The sequence below is a fragment of the Eumetopias jubatus genome, unplaced genomic scaffold, assembly GCF_037043125.1.
Source record: "Eumetopias jubatus isolate StellerSeaLion01/CBP00866 unplaced genomic scaffold, mEumJub1_p1.0 scaffold_9, whole genome shotgun sequence".
Classification (NCBI taxonomy): Eukaryota; Metazoa; Chordata; class Mammalia; order Carnivora; family Otariidae; genus Eumetopias; species Eumetopias jubatus.
The window spans coordinates 114766696-114780167 of NW_028274815.1; the positions used below are offsets into that span (position 1 = coordinate 114766696).

General features: G+C 53.9%; 1 protein-coding gene across 8 annotated transcripts in view; it reads right to left on the reverse strand.

The window, feature by feature from the left end:
• Positions 1-13472, reverse strand: part of NOL4L (nucleolar protein 4 like) — a 129577-nt gene that overhangs the window by 62256 nt on the left and 53849 nt on the right. For all 8 annotated transcript variants that reach the window (XR_003611622.2, XR_003611619.2, XR_003611620.2 and 5 more), the window contains exons 3-4: positions 11063-11174; positions 2623-2732 (exon numbers count right to left, since the gene is read on the reverse strand). Coding sequence is in view for 4 of the 8 variants with exons in the window: in XM_028118884.2 (XP_027974685.1) it covers positions 2623-2732; positions 11063-11174 (222 nt within the window). In the remaining 4 variants the exon portion in view is untranslated. The remainder of the gene's footprint in view (positions 1-2622; positions 2733-11062; positions 11175-13472) is intronic.

Genomic DNA, 13472 nt, shown 5'->3' on the forward strand with positions numbered 1-13472 from the left:
GTCCTTGGCCCTTCCTTGCTCCTGCAGAGAAATAATCTGGTGAGCCCTGGGATTGCTTGTTTTGCCATGTGCCCAGCTATAGAACAGGGACTGCCTGAGAGACTGAGGCCTAGACAGCTCAGGGCTATGTGGCAAGTACTGGAGCCTGGCAGATGAAAGACCACATGTGCTAGGTGTGATGTTGTTTCTCCTGCCCGGTGTGTGCAAGGAAGGTCTACACCTTTGATCTCCTGCAGCACAAGGGAGAACATTGGATACTGTCCGAAGACCCCCACCTGGGAAACTACGAATGAAGGCGAGGAAGATACAGTCGACTCTGAGACACCTACTCTCAACATCAGCCCCAGCTGGACTCTCAGAGTACCCTGGGGAAAAACACCTTCCCACAATCTGCCTTTCCTTTGTGAGTAGCCCAAACCTCAGCAGGGTAATTCAACCATCTTGTTTCATGAACTTCGGTTCATTCACAGATACCCATCGAGTGCTTCTTTGCCCAGCATGTGTGTCTTCTCCCTTTTTCTTCAGCAACAGAATGCCTCACACTCTCTGCACCAGCCATATCAGCCTCTCAGATTCTCATGGGTGCTGTCCTCCCTCGAGCCACAGGGCCTTTGCACAAGCTGTTTCCTTGGCCTGGAGCTCTTCCCTTCAGACCTCCATCTCAGCTCATGCATCCCTTTCTGAAGCAAAGCCCTGCTTTGATTCACCTGTCATGCCCATCTAAGAGTACTCACAGCACCATGTGTCCTCACGCACAGCCCTCGTCACAGGTGCACTGTGATGACTGACTCATCTTTCCCCCCGCTGTTTATTGCGACCTGCTCTGAGCTGGGCACTGGTGTGTGATTTTTTTTTTCATTAGTGTCTGTTTCCCCCAAATCATAAGAACTAATAACAGTAGTTCCTAAGACTTGCTCCTCCCTAGAGCCTGGCTCATGGAGTAGGGCTCCATAAATATTGGTTGAATGATTGAGTCCTTGCCAATGTACCTAACCAATAGATTTAATTCCCCACAGACAGTAAGAATTTGTGTAACAGGACAAACTACAACAGGATCCAGTAATGAGGGATCACAACATGGGCTACACTGACCACTACTGGTTCCGGTGGTGATCTGGATCTAGCACCACTTCGTAGGAAGGAAAGAGCCGTGAGGCTGTGCTACCAGCTGTTCAGGTGGCTCTGCTCTTCACGGTGACAGATGAGAACAGTGATAAGAATGTGTGAGAAGCCAGGTGCTCATGACAGTGCAGATCGTTACAGGAAAAGAAATTACTCTTGAATGGGAGTCCGAGATCTCCTGCTGAACATGCACAGTGGTGTTTAGAGTTTATAACTAGTAACAAAACCCCACCTTTATTACTGACATTCCTGCACAGAAACAATTTTACTGTTGTGAGTTAGAAACCCCCACACCATTTTCCCCACTAACATTATTTTGGATCACGTGACATTTCTTAGGGGTGTAACCATCACAGAATAGACCACCTCAGGTGAGAAGATGTAGGAGACACAGAGACACAAACAACTCTATCACCCAGAACAAAGCTTACTTCCTTCAACATTTAGGGGCTAGGGCATGGAGATTGGAGGACACACCATCCCTCCTCCCTTAGGGGAGGGCAGAACGTGGCATGGTCAAGCCAGCCAGCTCAAATCCTCGAACTGGGTGCCACAGCCCCAGATGCTACCTGAACACATCCTGTTACATCACCTCGGAGCTGGCTGTGGTACCAGCACCCACTCTGTGTACGCATGCTCGGGTTGTCAAGGAGACCAGCAGTATGTGGGACAGCATGCCCCCAGAGCTGGAAGTCAGACTTTTAGTTGGGGGAGAGGGGAGACCTATTCCCCTAGGTAGGCCTCAAAGATATGGTAGGTTCATATGTCACAACAGATGAGAAAATTTGAAGCCAGAGGTGAGAAATTATGACCCTGGTTTTAGGTGGTGGTGGAGCGAGGGGGTGGCATTCACCTAGTCCTTCCTTGAAGGACAGTCATGCTGCTTGCTTTGCAAAGGGCTAGAAGGTAGACTGTGGGGGGAGGTAGGCAAGAGTGGTTTTCTTTTCATAGCCTGTTTCCGTGGTGCCTGAAAGCACTTGGCAATCTACAGCTGGGGAGTCTTGCACAGCCAGAGGGGGCCCCAGGGCCTTCTCTCACGCGGGCCACCCTCTGAGGCCCAACCTTCTGGCCTCTCTGGGCCCCCAGAGTGACAGAGGCCACAGGCGAGCACCCAGGGCCCCTCTCTCACCTCCCTGGGGAAAGGAGGTGAGCGACGTTGCAGACAAAGAGCAAAGCAGAGAGAACACCTGAAGAGCCAAGGTCTACAGCTCATGCACAACCCCTCCCTTGCTCATGCCCTTGGGGAAAGTTCTACGAAGCATGAACTTCCTGGGTTTCACTGAAGACCAGGCAGGGCGGTCTGCCCAGCAGACCCCCTAACTAGGAACACATTCTTTCCTTCCCCTCGGCCTGGACAGCAAGGCCCAGATCACCAGATAAGGACCTCTTTGATTTCCAGTGTGTTTACACATGCTGTGGCCCCACGTCTTGGAAAGAACCAACCACATCCAGGCCGGTTAGGACGCTTCCAGGCAGGGAGAGGGGAGATGGATGGCTTACCTGTTCCTGGGAGTTCATCACTCGCAACTTCATCTGCTTCAGGTACGTGGAGGTAAGGGGCATGTTGTAATCGATAATCCCGGAGACCAGGGGAGAGGGAGGTTCGTTTTCTGGCAGAAAGAACAAAAGGAAGCCACTCTGAGTCTGTGCCCAGGTTCCCCTGGCAAACACCACACCCTGTCACCCACGCAGAGAACACAGAGCCTGAGGAGGAGGAAGGCAGAGGCCGGACCTGCGAGCTGGCGGGCCACAGCTGGCCTGTGGATGTGGACCAAAGGTGCTGAGAAGAGGTTGCAGTTGGGGGCCAGTGTTTAGGAAGAGTTCACAGGTGAAAAACGGCTCTGAGAAACGGAAGTTCTGGTCATTCCAGGGCCCACGTTAACATGTGGCCAACAACCACTGCAGCTTTGCCGAAGCCCCTTCTTGCAGATGGGACAGGAGCTCGCCGTTTTGTCATAGTCCCCGCCATTTCCTATGCACATTTTCACGTGAGTATGATACTTGCCAGGCCCTCAGAGACATTTATGCTTCCGGCCCCGGTCTGAGCCAGCTTCCTGGTGCACACATGCCGCCACCACCTGACCCCATCTCCCACCCCCACAGCGTCCCCCCAAAAGCATGGGCAGGTACCACATGGCTCACAGGTCTGGCCCAGGCCTCCAGTACCTGCCTCCCAAATTCTGGTCCCTCCTTAATCACAGGGAGAGGAGACCTGGTCCTCCCATTTATCGGCTTTCTTGTCCTGAAGATCAAAGTAACACATGTTCTTTTTTGTAGAGCATTTGCAATGTGTGGAAAGATGTAAAGAAAAAAAAAAAAAAGCAATAACAGCACTAAGCAGCTTGGCATATGCTTCTGTTTGTTTTTTCTTTTCTATGATTTCTCTTCCTTATGTACTTGATATTAAAATGCATACAGAAAATTATGTAGTCCGCTTAAAAAAATTTTTTTTAACATCGTCATAGTCATTTCCCCCACCATCAAAAATCTTGCTTTTCTTTGCAGATAGCATTTCTATAGCTGTGTACTATTTTACAATAATTTATTTAAGTCATTCACTCATGATTGGCTACTTAGGTTGTTTCCTATTGGGGGTTATTAAAAACAGTACTAGAGGGAACATCTTTGTGCATGAATATTGGTATGTATTTCTGATTGTGTCTTTTGTAAAGATTTTATTTATTTATTTATTTGTTTGTTTATTTGTTTATTTATGTATAGCGCGGGCATTCGTGCAAGCGGTGGGAAGGGCAGAGGGAGAGGGAGACAGAATCTCACACAGATTCTGCACTGAATGCAGAGCCTGATATGGGACTCCATCTCATGACCCCAAGATCATGACCTGAGCCGAAACCAAGAGTTGGACGTTTAACTGACTGAGCCCACCCAGGCGCCCCTGATTGTGTCCTTTTTGGATGAGTCCAAAAAATGGAATTCATGGGTCAAAGGGTAGGACTGTTCCAGGACAGTGAAAACTTCTGGCTAAGCTGCCTTCTGCAGGGGCTGCTGCAGTGAACACTACCCACCCATTGTGTTCTGCATCTTAGCTGCCGCTGTGGGTGCCCCAAGGGACAGACTTAAATGGCACAGGAATAAATCAAGGAAGATGGGGAGCATGATTAAAAGGGAGCCTGTCACCCTTCTCCCCAGTCTAGCTTCCTCTTCAGATGTCTTCAGACACCTCAGATGACCAATCTCAAAACCCTGGAGCCACCTGCTGGGGCCTGTCACCCTAAATGGGGTCTCATTCGGTCCGTTAGTCACTTGACCCTGCTTCACCCTCTGCCTGGGGAAGAGTCTTGGTACCCAGTTCTCTGGCCTCATTTTCCTGCCTCCAAGACTCCAGGCTTTTGGCCCAAAGCTCCCGCCAGTACCTAGTTCTCTTCAAGGGCTGGGATTTGAGCAGTGCGAGAAGGAGAAGCAGGAGTGACTTCTGGGCTGGATGAAGCCTGCCATCCACCCTCACCGCCATGCTGGAGAGATGGGCTGAAAAGCAAGTGGGTGCCGGGGCCACAGTGGGGGAGCCAGGGGCCAGGCCAGGAAGGCCCCTGCAACCTTGAAAACACTATGCTGAGTGAAAGAAGCCAGACGCAAAAGGGCAAACACTGTATGCTTGCACTTGGATGGAGTATCTAGGATAGGCAGACTCACTGAGCCAGAAAGTCGAATAGAGGTTATGAGGGACTGCGGCTTGGGAATGGGAAGTTATTGCCTCATGGGTACATGGTTTCTGCTTGGGGTGGTGAAAACGTTTTGGGAAACACACAGCGGTGATGGTTGCCCAACGGTGTGAATATAAATAATGTCACCGAATGTACACTTAAAATTACTAAAATGACAAGTTTTATGTTATAAATAATTTACAATAAAGGAAAAAAGCCCCTGCAAACAAGGGGGTGAAGCTACCCAAAGGGGACAAGGGAGTCCCCTGGTTGATATGGATGAAACAGTCCTACAGAAAATGGAGTCCATGTAGACTGAGTCTGGGGGACTAGGGGTGTCCTTTTGAGGTGCTTTACTTCTGGGGACCATACAGGTTGAATAACATTTTTTAATCAAGTTTTATGAAAATGCAGAACTATGTTTTGCTTTTTGAAGCTGTGTTGTCACACTCAGAGTTTTTGTGTTCTTCAAGGAAGAACTAAATGTCACTAATATCTCAGAAACTGGCTTAAAATGGGCTGAACTTTTTTTTTTTTTTAATAGAGATTTCCTCTTTGTTCTGTGGCAGAGGTTCTGGTCCGGCTGCAAATTGGTGCCTTCTAACAGACGCCTGGCGCTGTGAGGGAACTAAAATCGGTTTCATTGTCCTCGGGTTCTCTTCTTGCCACCCCACCCTCAGCCCAGACTTGACCTCTTGAAACCCAGGGGCATGTTAGGACCTGCCTCCCCCTAGATCGACAGGGTTGGAAGCACTATGTGAGGCAGACATTTGAGCAACCGCATTGAGGTGGTGTCACTCAAAAGAGCCATGGTTCCTGTTTTCAGATCCTGGGTCTTCAGACAGAGAATTCTGCCATTTCCGTTTCATTTCCTCAGAGACATGGCTGTCTGGTGAAAAGCCGTGGGCAAGGCTGCCCTCGCCCTAAGGATGGCTGGTCAGAGTTGCAAAGGAAGACCTCATCGAGTGTCATGGTGACTCTCTGTGTTTGGCCATCCATAGAGGTCGGCCACTGTGTTCTTTTTACTGATGGACACCCCTGGCCTGCCACGACCGCTTATGAGAAGGTATCTTTAATAACACCAGGTACAGCCTGGTTTAGGGGGAAAAAAAAAAGCAATGGCTAGGATGGCACTCTCAGGAGGAGGGAGGAGGGGTCTTCCTTGGCCTGTTCCCCTCCCCCCCCAGCATGGCCACAGCTCAGAAACCACCTCCAGCGCCCAGAGGCGAGCTGGGAGGGCTCAAGAAGAGGAGCCTGGCCACCCTGGGCACACACACACAAATCCATCAGAGATCCAAGGGCAGTGAAATGCTCGCGCCTGTGCCTCCAGAAGTGAGAGTTCTGGCGGGGAGGCAGGACCATGGCAGGCAGGGGGCATTCCAGGTGAGGAAGGTGCCAGGGAGCTGGCGGTGGGACCGCGGTGAGGAGAAAGGCAGGCAGGGTTTGGGGCAGTCAGGAGCCCCACGGTTCTGGAGGTGATAAGTGGCTCACATCAAGAGGATCGGCTTGGTAGGAAAGAGGTGAGGAGCAGGGGCCATTGGGAGCTCTGTGGAGTCATGCGCTCACAGGTGAGACGCATGCCAGGCTGGGCATAAGCTCAGGTGGACTCATGAAGGGGTTAGCAGCGGCTTCCCTGGGCTCTGCTGAGACAGGCCAGCCCCCGCTGTGGTCAACACACAGAGCAGCCATGCCTGAGCCGCTAAAAATAACCTGATACCACCGGCGAGGTAGGTGTTCGCAAGGGTCACAGGGCCGCCATGATCCAGCCGGCTGCTGGTGAGAGAGGCAGAGGGATCTCTCAAAGAAACGTCTCAACACTCTTTGACACAGAAAACTGAAACCTGCCCAAGAGCTAGCCTTGGTTTTAGGGGCCTTGGAAATAATCAGTGATGTTGAGTCTCGACCCTAGCCAAGCCAAGTGCTGACCTCCACAGCTGGGCTCCAATGGCATGCATCAGTCAAGGCAATTTTCGGAGGAGGTAGTAGGTCTTGCTCCTCCAGGTGGAGCACATGGGGGCAGTTCTCCCAAGCTTTCACCTACAGAATGGAAGAACTTAGTCCAGGGACACCCGGGGCTTCCTGTGCCAATGGCCAGTCACCCAGGCGGGGCTGGATGTTGAAGGATGTGTGCATCAGGAGGGCCCAGAGGAGCTACGAGACCAGCCAGCCTGTAGTGGTGTTCAGATTTGGAAACAGAGACCCGAGGCCTGGGGCTGGCTCAGAGGGTGATGGAAAGCCTCTTTCCCAAGGATATGAATCAGCAGACCAGCAAGTATTTAAGGAGCTCTGCTGTGCGTGCATTCGGTCTGGGTAAGGTGGGGGATCCCTGTGGGCACAAGCCCTGCACTCAGCAGGGTGGGACTGATGGCCAGTCCATTAGCGCCCAGGGGAGGAAGAGCTTGGAGGGCTCTGGAGTAGCTCAAGACGGCTTTGTGGAGAGAGGGTCTGAACAGTGTTCAATCACTTAGCTGACAGCGACTCAGCACTCCTTAGGAGTTCCACGCAGACCCTCCTGCTCCAGGAGGTGGGTACTAGTATTTGTACCCCCATTTTACAGATGAGGCACCCTCCCCATGTCGTACAGCAAGTGAGTACGAAAACTGGGCCAGGCCAGCAACCAGGCCAGCACAGGAAAGACTGCAGGGGCAAAGGAAGCAGCTGGAACGGGGTCACCTGGGCGGGCCACCGGAAGGCAGGATCTGGAGGGGCCAGGCACAGAGGGGGTTGGCACCAGACAGAGGAGTCTGGGCCTGGTGCGAAGGAACCACCACCTGAGTGGACGATTCTGTCTCCGAGGAAGGGCCCCTGCAGGAGGTAATTGGGTTGCCCACTGCTAACTCCTAGTTTGCGGCCATGCAAACAATATTTTGTCACCTCAAAGGAAACCGGAGTGTGCCTGCAGAGGCCCCTTTCCCCAGGAGCTGGGGCTGGTCTGAGGGCACACCCGATTCTCACTCTCTGTCCCCTCTACGCCTGGACTCACTCAGGGGTGGTGGAAAAGGAGCGTGGAGCTGGGAGGCCCTGGAATTTCCCATCCTTGGACTTCCTGATCCTCGGCAGCCTCCTTTGTTTGTGCTCCTGGCGCTGGGGGAGGGCAAGGGACTGTCCAGGCCCCCATGCTCCGCCAGGGACAAACTGCTGAGCAGGGGAGGCTGCTTTGCTTCCTTTCTTTCTTTTTAACACGAGGCCAGGAAGCCAGGCATTTTCCCAACAGCCCCTCGAGAAGTCTCCATCCTGTTCCTTGCCCCCCTCCTGCCCCACCTTCCTGGGACAGGAACATAGGCCCGAGTCTGGGGCCTGGGGCAGGAGAGGGAAGGGGTGGGGGCTGGCATGGCAGGGGTGCCTAGGAAAGAGCAAGCAAGTATGGCCACATCCCAAGAGGCCAGCATGGCGGGAGGAGATCAGATCTGCAGACTCTTAGCTGGGGCATGAGAAGAGACACCCTGCCAGCTGGCCAGGGTGGTCCAGGCAGCTAATGCCTCTGGCCATTAAGCAGACAGGGGAGCCTTTTAGACTCCGAGGCTCTCCACTAACAGCTTCCAGAAACCAAGCCCTTCCCTTTTGCCCAGCATCCAGGTTGTATACCCAGGGTGCTCACCTAGGTGGGGTGACTGATCAGATGTCTCCCTGCGGAGCCCCCTGAACATTGGCATTCTTGTGTCTGGACCCCGTAGACAGAGGGTAGGGAGAAATAGGCTGATGTTTCCCACGTGCCTGCTGCATCGGGTGCCCTCCAGAGTGGGCTCCCTTAATTCAGCTGCAAGAGGCAGGCATTCCTCCCATTTTGCTGATGATAAAATAAGTTCTCCTGCCTTCCGGTGGAGCTTGGACAACTGATTTCACTGTGACACTCGTCTGCGCCTCATTTCCTCAGTGGCAAGCTGGGACAGATCCCTTATAGGATCTTGGAAGCTATTGTGAGCACAGAGATTCCCAGCCTGCCATGGGGCACTTAGCAGCATCGAGGCACCACATCCAGGAAGGCTGGACCCCCCCCCATACTTTGCTATGGGCCACACTGTCTCCCACTCCCTCAGTGTCTCCTCCTTCCCTTGCGTGGGAAGCTGCTCTCCTGCGGACTGAGAAGCACACTCCTCCTGCTGCCAGCAAGGACGTGTCCCATGCAGGTTTACGCCACCTGCTCTCTGTCCTGCCTGGAGCAAACCCCGGGAAAGGCAGGCTCCAGCACAGTGCCCACAGAGCTGGTTGATGTTCTCGGAGGCTCCCGCCTGGCGTGACTGCTCACATTCTCCCTACCCCCTCCCCCCCCCCCCCCCCGCCACTTCTCCTTCTCCACCTCCCTCCTCTCCTCTTCCCTCCTCCTCCCCGGGCTTGCGGGCATGGTGGTGGCAGCCCGGAGAAGGCACAGGCTGCTGCTGAGCTCAGCATCGCCCTCCTGGCCATGCCAAAGCCCACAGATGAGAAGCAGTGGGGCTGCAGCCCCCGGGACCCTGCTGCCTTCACTGAGGAGTGGGGGAGGTGAGAACCATCCTCCACACAGGCAGAGAGCGCAGGAGCAGCACGCAGGGAGCCTGCAGACACCCCAGAGCAGCCCGGGAACCCGGCCGCTCTTGGCCTAGCCTCTGTTCCTCTAGGCCAGCGCTTCAGTGTCTGGCTCCGCCAGTTGCTATGGAAACGGTTAGGCCCGAACAGGAAGGGACAGGCAACCACCAGCAGGGCACACGCCCCTGGGACCCAGACCCTGACAGGGCGGGGCGGGGGGGGGGGCGGTGGGCAGCAGGGAAAGCCCTCCTGGCCAGTTTGCAGGTACCAAATGCTGTCTTGGCCCAGGGCTGCAGCCGCTCAGCCAGCGCCAGCCCAGGCGGGCCAGGGGCCTCCTCCGAGGCATCACTGCAACAGCCCCAGCCCTCCTGCGCGCTAGCCCCGTGCTGGCATGGGGATGAGCTCTCAAACCTCTCGTGGGCCCCCCCACAGAGGTGGATACCACGATTAACTGCACCCACAAATGAGGGAACTGAGGCTCAGAGAGACGAAATCATGTGTTCAGGACACAGCTGCTATGTGGCAGAGCTGGGATTTGAACCCAGCCGGCGTGGCCTTGGGGGCTCTGCTCTTAAACCAGGAACCTGGCATTTATGAGGTATGAGCCACACTTGTTCCTGTCCCACAGGCTTTAGAAGCCACCCAATGTACCCAACGAAGATGCAGCCATGGCCTAATGACCCCATGGACAGGAAGGCTTCGGGATTTGGTGAGTCAGCTGGTGTCAGTCACTCACAGGCATCAGAGACCACCAAAATGAGGAGGAAAAAAAAAAACCCACTTGACACCTATGCTCTAATTTCTTTGTTGTCATCTACTTGAGCTTTGTTGTTGGTTTTTCCTTCCCCAGAAATGGTGGATGCCCCTGGAGTACCACCCGAGCACATGGCTTGCCCTTCATTCTGAGTCTGTTCCCATGCTCAGGCAAAACACCCACTGACTTTAGCAACCCTTCCAGGCCTGATGCCCAGCAGCAGCCTAGAAGCCCTGACAGACTGCCCACCTGGGCACCATCTCTCAGGGTAGAGCTACAATCGCACCGGCCACATGCACTGGCCCACCTTGATGTGCCAAAGCCGCCTGCGAAGAGGTGGGCCCCAGACCTACTGGAGGCCTCTGGGGATGTTCAGGTTGAGGTAGTGAGGGGACAGAAGTGGGGGTCCCTGCTGCATCTCAGTGGGCAGGGCAGAGCTGGAAAGCATGGACATCAGTCCCAGGGACCCACCTCGGCTGGTCACAAGTGCTCCGGGCATTTAAATTCTAAGTAATCCCCACAGATTTCCTGGATGTTTGCGGGGAGGGAACGAACACTTAGGGAGGACCTACTACTGGTAGATGGGGATCTCTAGGGTAAAAAGGCGCATGTGTCAAGAGGCATCGTGCTCCTGTCTCCAGAGAGCTCACAGACAGGGCCGTGAGACCAGACCCACGAGGGCACTGCTCAGGGTGAGGCCTGGGCGGCAAGAATTAAGGAGCTTAGGGAAGAGGGCGAGGTGATAGTTTCCATCAGGAACGTCAGTGGGAGAAGAGGATCTTGAAGGAAGGTAGGAATGTACCATGGGCTTTTCAAGGAACCCTGACTTTTTTTTTACGGTTAAAAAAACGACAAAAATGAGGCTCTCTGGGCATGGACCCACACTGGCCTCTGGGAATTGTGACAACCGCTGGCCATGCACTTTTCTGTCTGTGCCAGCAAAGGGCAGGCCTTGCTGGTGGGAGGGCCTTTCCCTGCACAGCCTCCCCCAAGCCACCAGCACACCCGCATCCTCCCCTACCTTTGGGCTCCAGGCCATTGGAGTTAAAGTGCATCCTCTTCTGACACTCTGTGCAGCTCATCAGGAACCGGGTCACGGCCTCTCGTGGAAGGAAGGCATAGGTCTCTGCAATCTGGGGACAGAGGAGGTTTGCTCATTATATGGGCCCAGGGGGAGGCCGCCTGGTCACCAGGTCACCAAGGTCTGTGCTTTGGTGGCAGGTGCTTGGTCCTTGCAGAAAGGGAAGGGATTCGAGGAGCAAGGAGCAGGTGTCCTCAATTCTTAGCCATGGAAATGAGTTAGTACTCTTATGGAAAACCATTTTTTTTTAAAATTTTGAATAAAGGAGTTAGAAATTGAGAAAGCAAAAACATTTAAACATTATCTAACCTACGTTTTATTTATTTATTTATTTATTTATTTATTTATTTATTTATTTTTAAAAGATTTTATTTATTTATTTGACAGAGAGAGACACACAGAGAGAGGGAACACAAGCAGGGGGAGTGGGAGAGGGAGAAGCAGGCCTCCTGCGGAGCAGGGAGTCTGATGCGGGGCTCGATCCCAGGACCCTGGGATCATGACCTGAGCTGAAGGCAGATGCTGAACGACTAAGCCACCCAGGTGCCCTAACCTACGTTTTAATAGGGAATACTCCACGGGGCGCCTGGGTGGCTCAGTTGGTTAAGCGACTGCCTTCGGCTCAGGTCATGATCCCGGAGTCCTGGGATCGGGTCCCGCATCGGGCTCCCTGCTCAGCGGGGGGTCTGCTTCTCCCTCTGACCTTCCTCTCTCTCATGCTCTCTACCATTCTTTCTCTCTCTCTCAATAAATAAATAAAATCTTTTTAAAAAAAAAAAGGAATACTCCTCTCAGAGCATTTTATTGTTGCTTCTGAAAAATGAGTTTATAAACATTGCTCTAGGGGAGGGTGAAACAATTCCCATTCTTAAAGATGGATAAACAGATCCACTTATGAATCTACCAGCTCTGGGCCTATGAACAGAACCCAAGGTTCTACAAGCTCTTCCTGCGATAACTCACAGATCAAGAACATTTTAGAGAGAGCTGTGAAATCTGATGACAAAGGATCAGATTTTTCAAACTGGACACGCCGTTAAGGACCCCCATGTTCCAGGTGAGGTCACTAGGCCCAGAGAGGCAGACCTACTTGCCTAAGGCCACACAGCTTGTTAGAGGCAGTGGCAGACTAAAGCCCATGCTCCAGGTCACACCACACCTTAACTGCCTCCAGGGGGCCTCTCCAGCCCGGGAGGTGGGAAGGGAGGTGAAGTAGATGGGAGGGAATACAAGAAACAGGCTGGGCAGGGGAATGGAGGAGAGGGTGTGGGCCCAGAAGCCCAGCCGTCTCCTCTTGCTCTGGGTTTTGGGAAACGCACTGGCCCTGGTTTGGTGGCCTCTTAGGCCCGGGTTCCCTGGCTGAGGGGGGGAGCTGCCCAGGTGCTGGTTTCCGCACATTTCCCAGCGCCGGGGCCCTCCCGCTCCTCTCCACTAAGGGGCAGCATCACCCCAGCATTCCACCATCGTCGCTGCAGCCCAGCGGGGGAAAGTTGGCCGAGGGCTCTGGTCAGCCCACAGAGGGAGGGGACTGCTCTCCAGGACAGCACCAGGTCTGCTCCTTCGGGATGCATGAGTGCCCTGTGCCACCTCTGTGGTGGTCAGGAGGTGGAGTAGGGTAGGGAGGAGTAGATGGGGGCGGGGGGGGGGGCGAGGCAGGGTTCCAGGGCTGTGGCCAGGCTCTCAGAGGACCAGCTCAGGCTGTGCCCTCAGCTCAGTTGGTGTGTGGAGCTTGGGGGCCACCCCTGCTTGGTGGCCGGCTGCAAAGACAGAGTTAAATTTTGGTGACACAATTGTTATTTCTCAGCTGATTTGATGCTCTGCGGAGCAGGCAGGCTCCTTGATGAGTTATCTCCCTTCCAAATTCCCTGTCTGATTGCCTTCCTCTGGAGGTCAGGGACAAGGGCAAACCTTGCTCTCTGATTGGAGCTGGTGGATGGGAGGGCATGCAGCCGGTCCTCCTTGGGTCTCAGGGCTCCGGGATGGGGGCTTTCCTGCCACACACAGAGACATCTTCATTCCCAGCCCAACCTGCCCGGAAGTCTTAGGGGTGGCATGTCCCTCTCAGGCCTTCAGGGTTGGAAGGGTTGGGCCCTACTGAAGGGCTGATGGAGGCAGGAGTAAAGGGCCAAGTGGGCAGGGTGCCCGCCGGGCAAAGAGTGGGGCTGTGGCTGAGCTGGGCAAACAGATGAGGTCGGCTGAGGTGCCGCAAGGTACGGCATCCCAGGTCAGACCTCGAAGAGATGAGCTGAGGACCTGGGGGAGGAGTGTCATGTCTGCTGGGAAAGGAGGAAAGTTGATACCATAGGAACAGCCCCACTTCACTCTATGGAGCTCACCTGCTGTTGGGCAG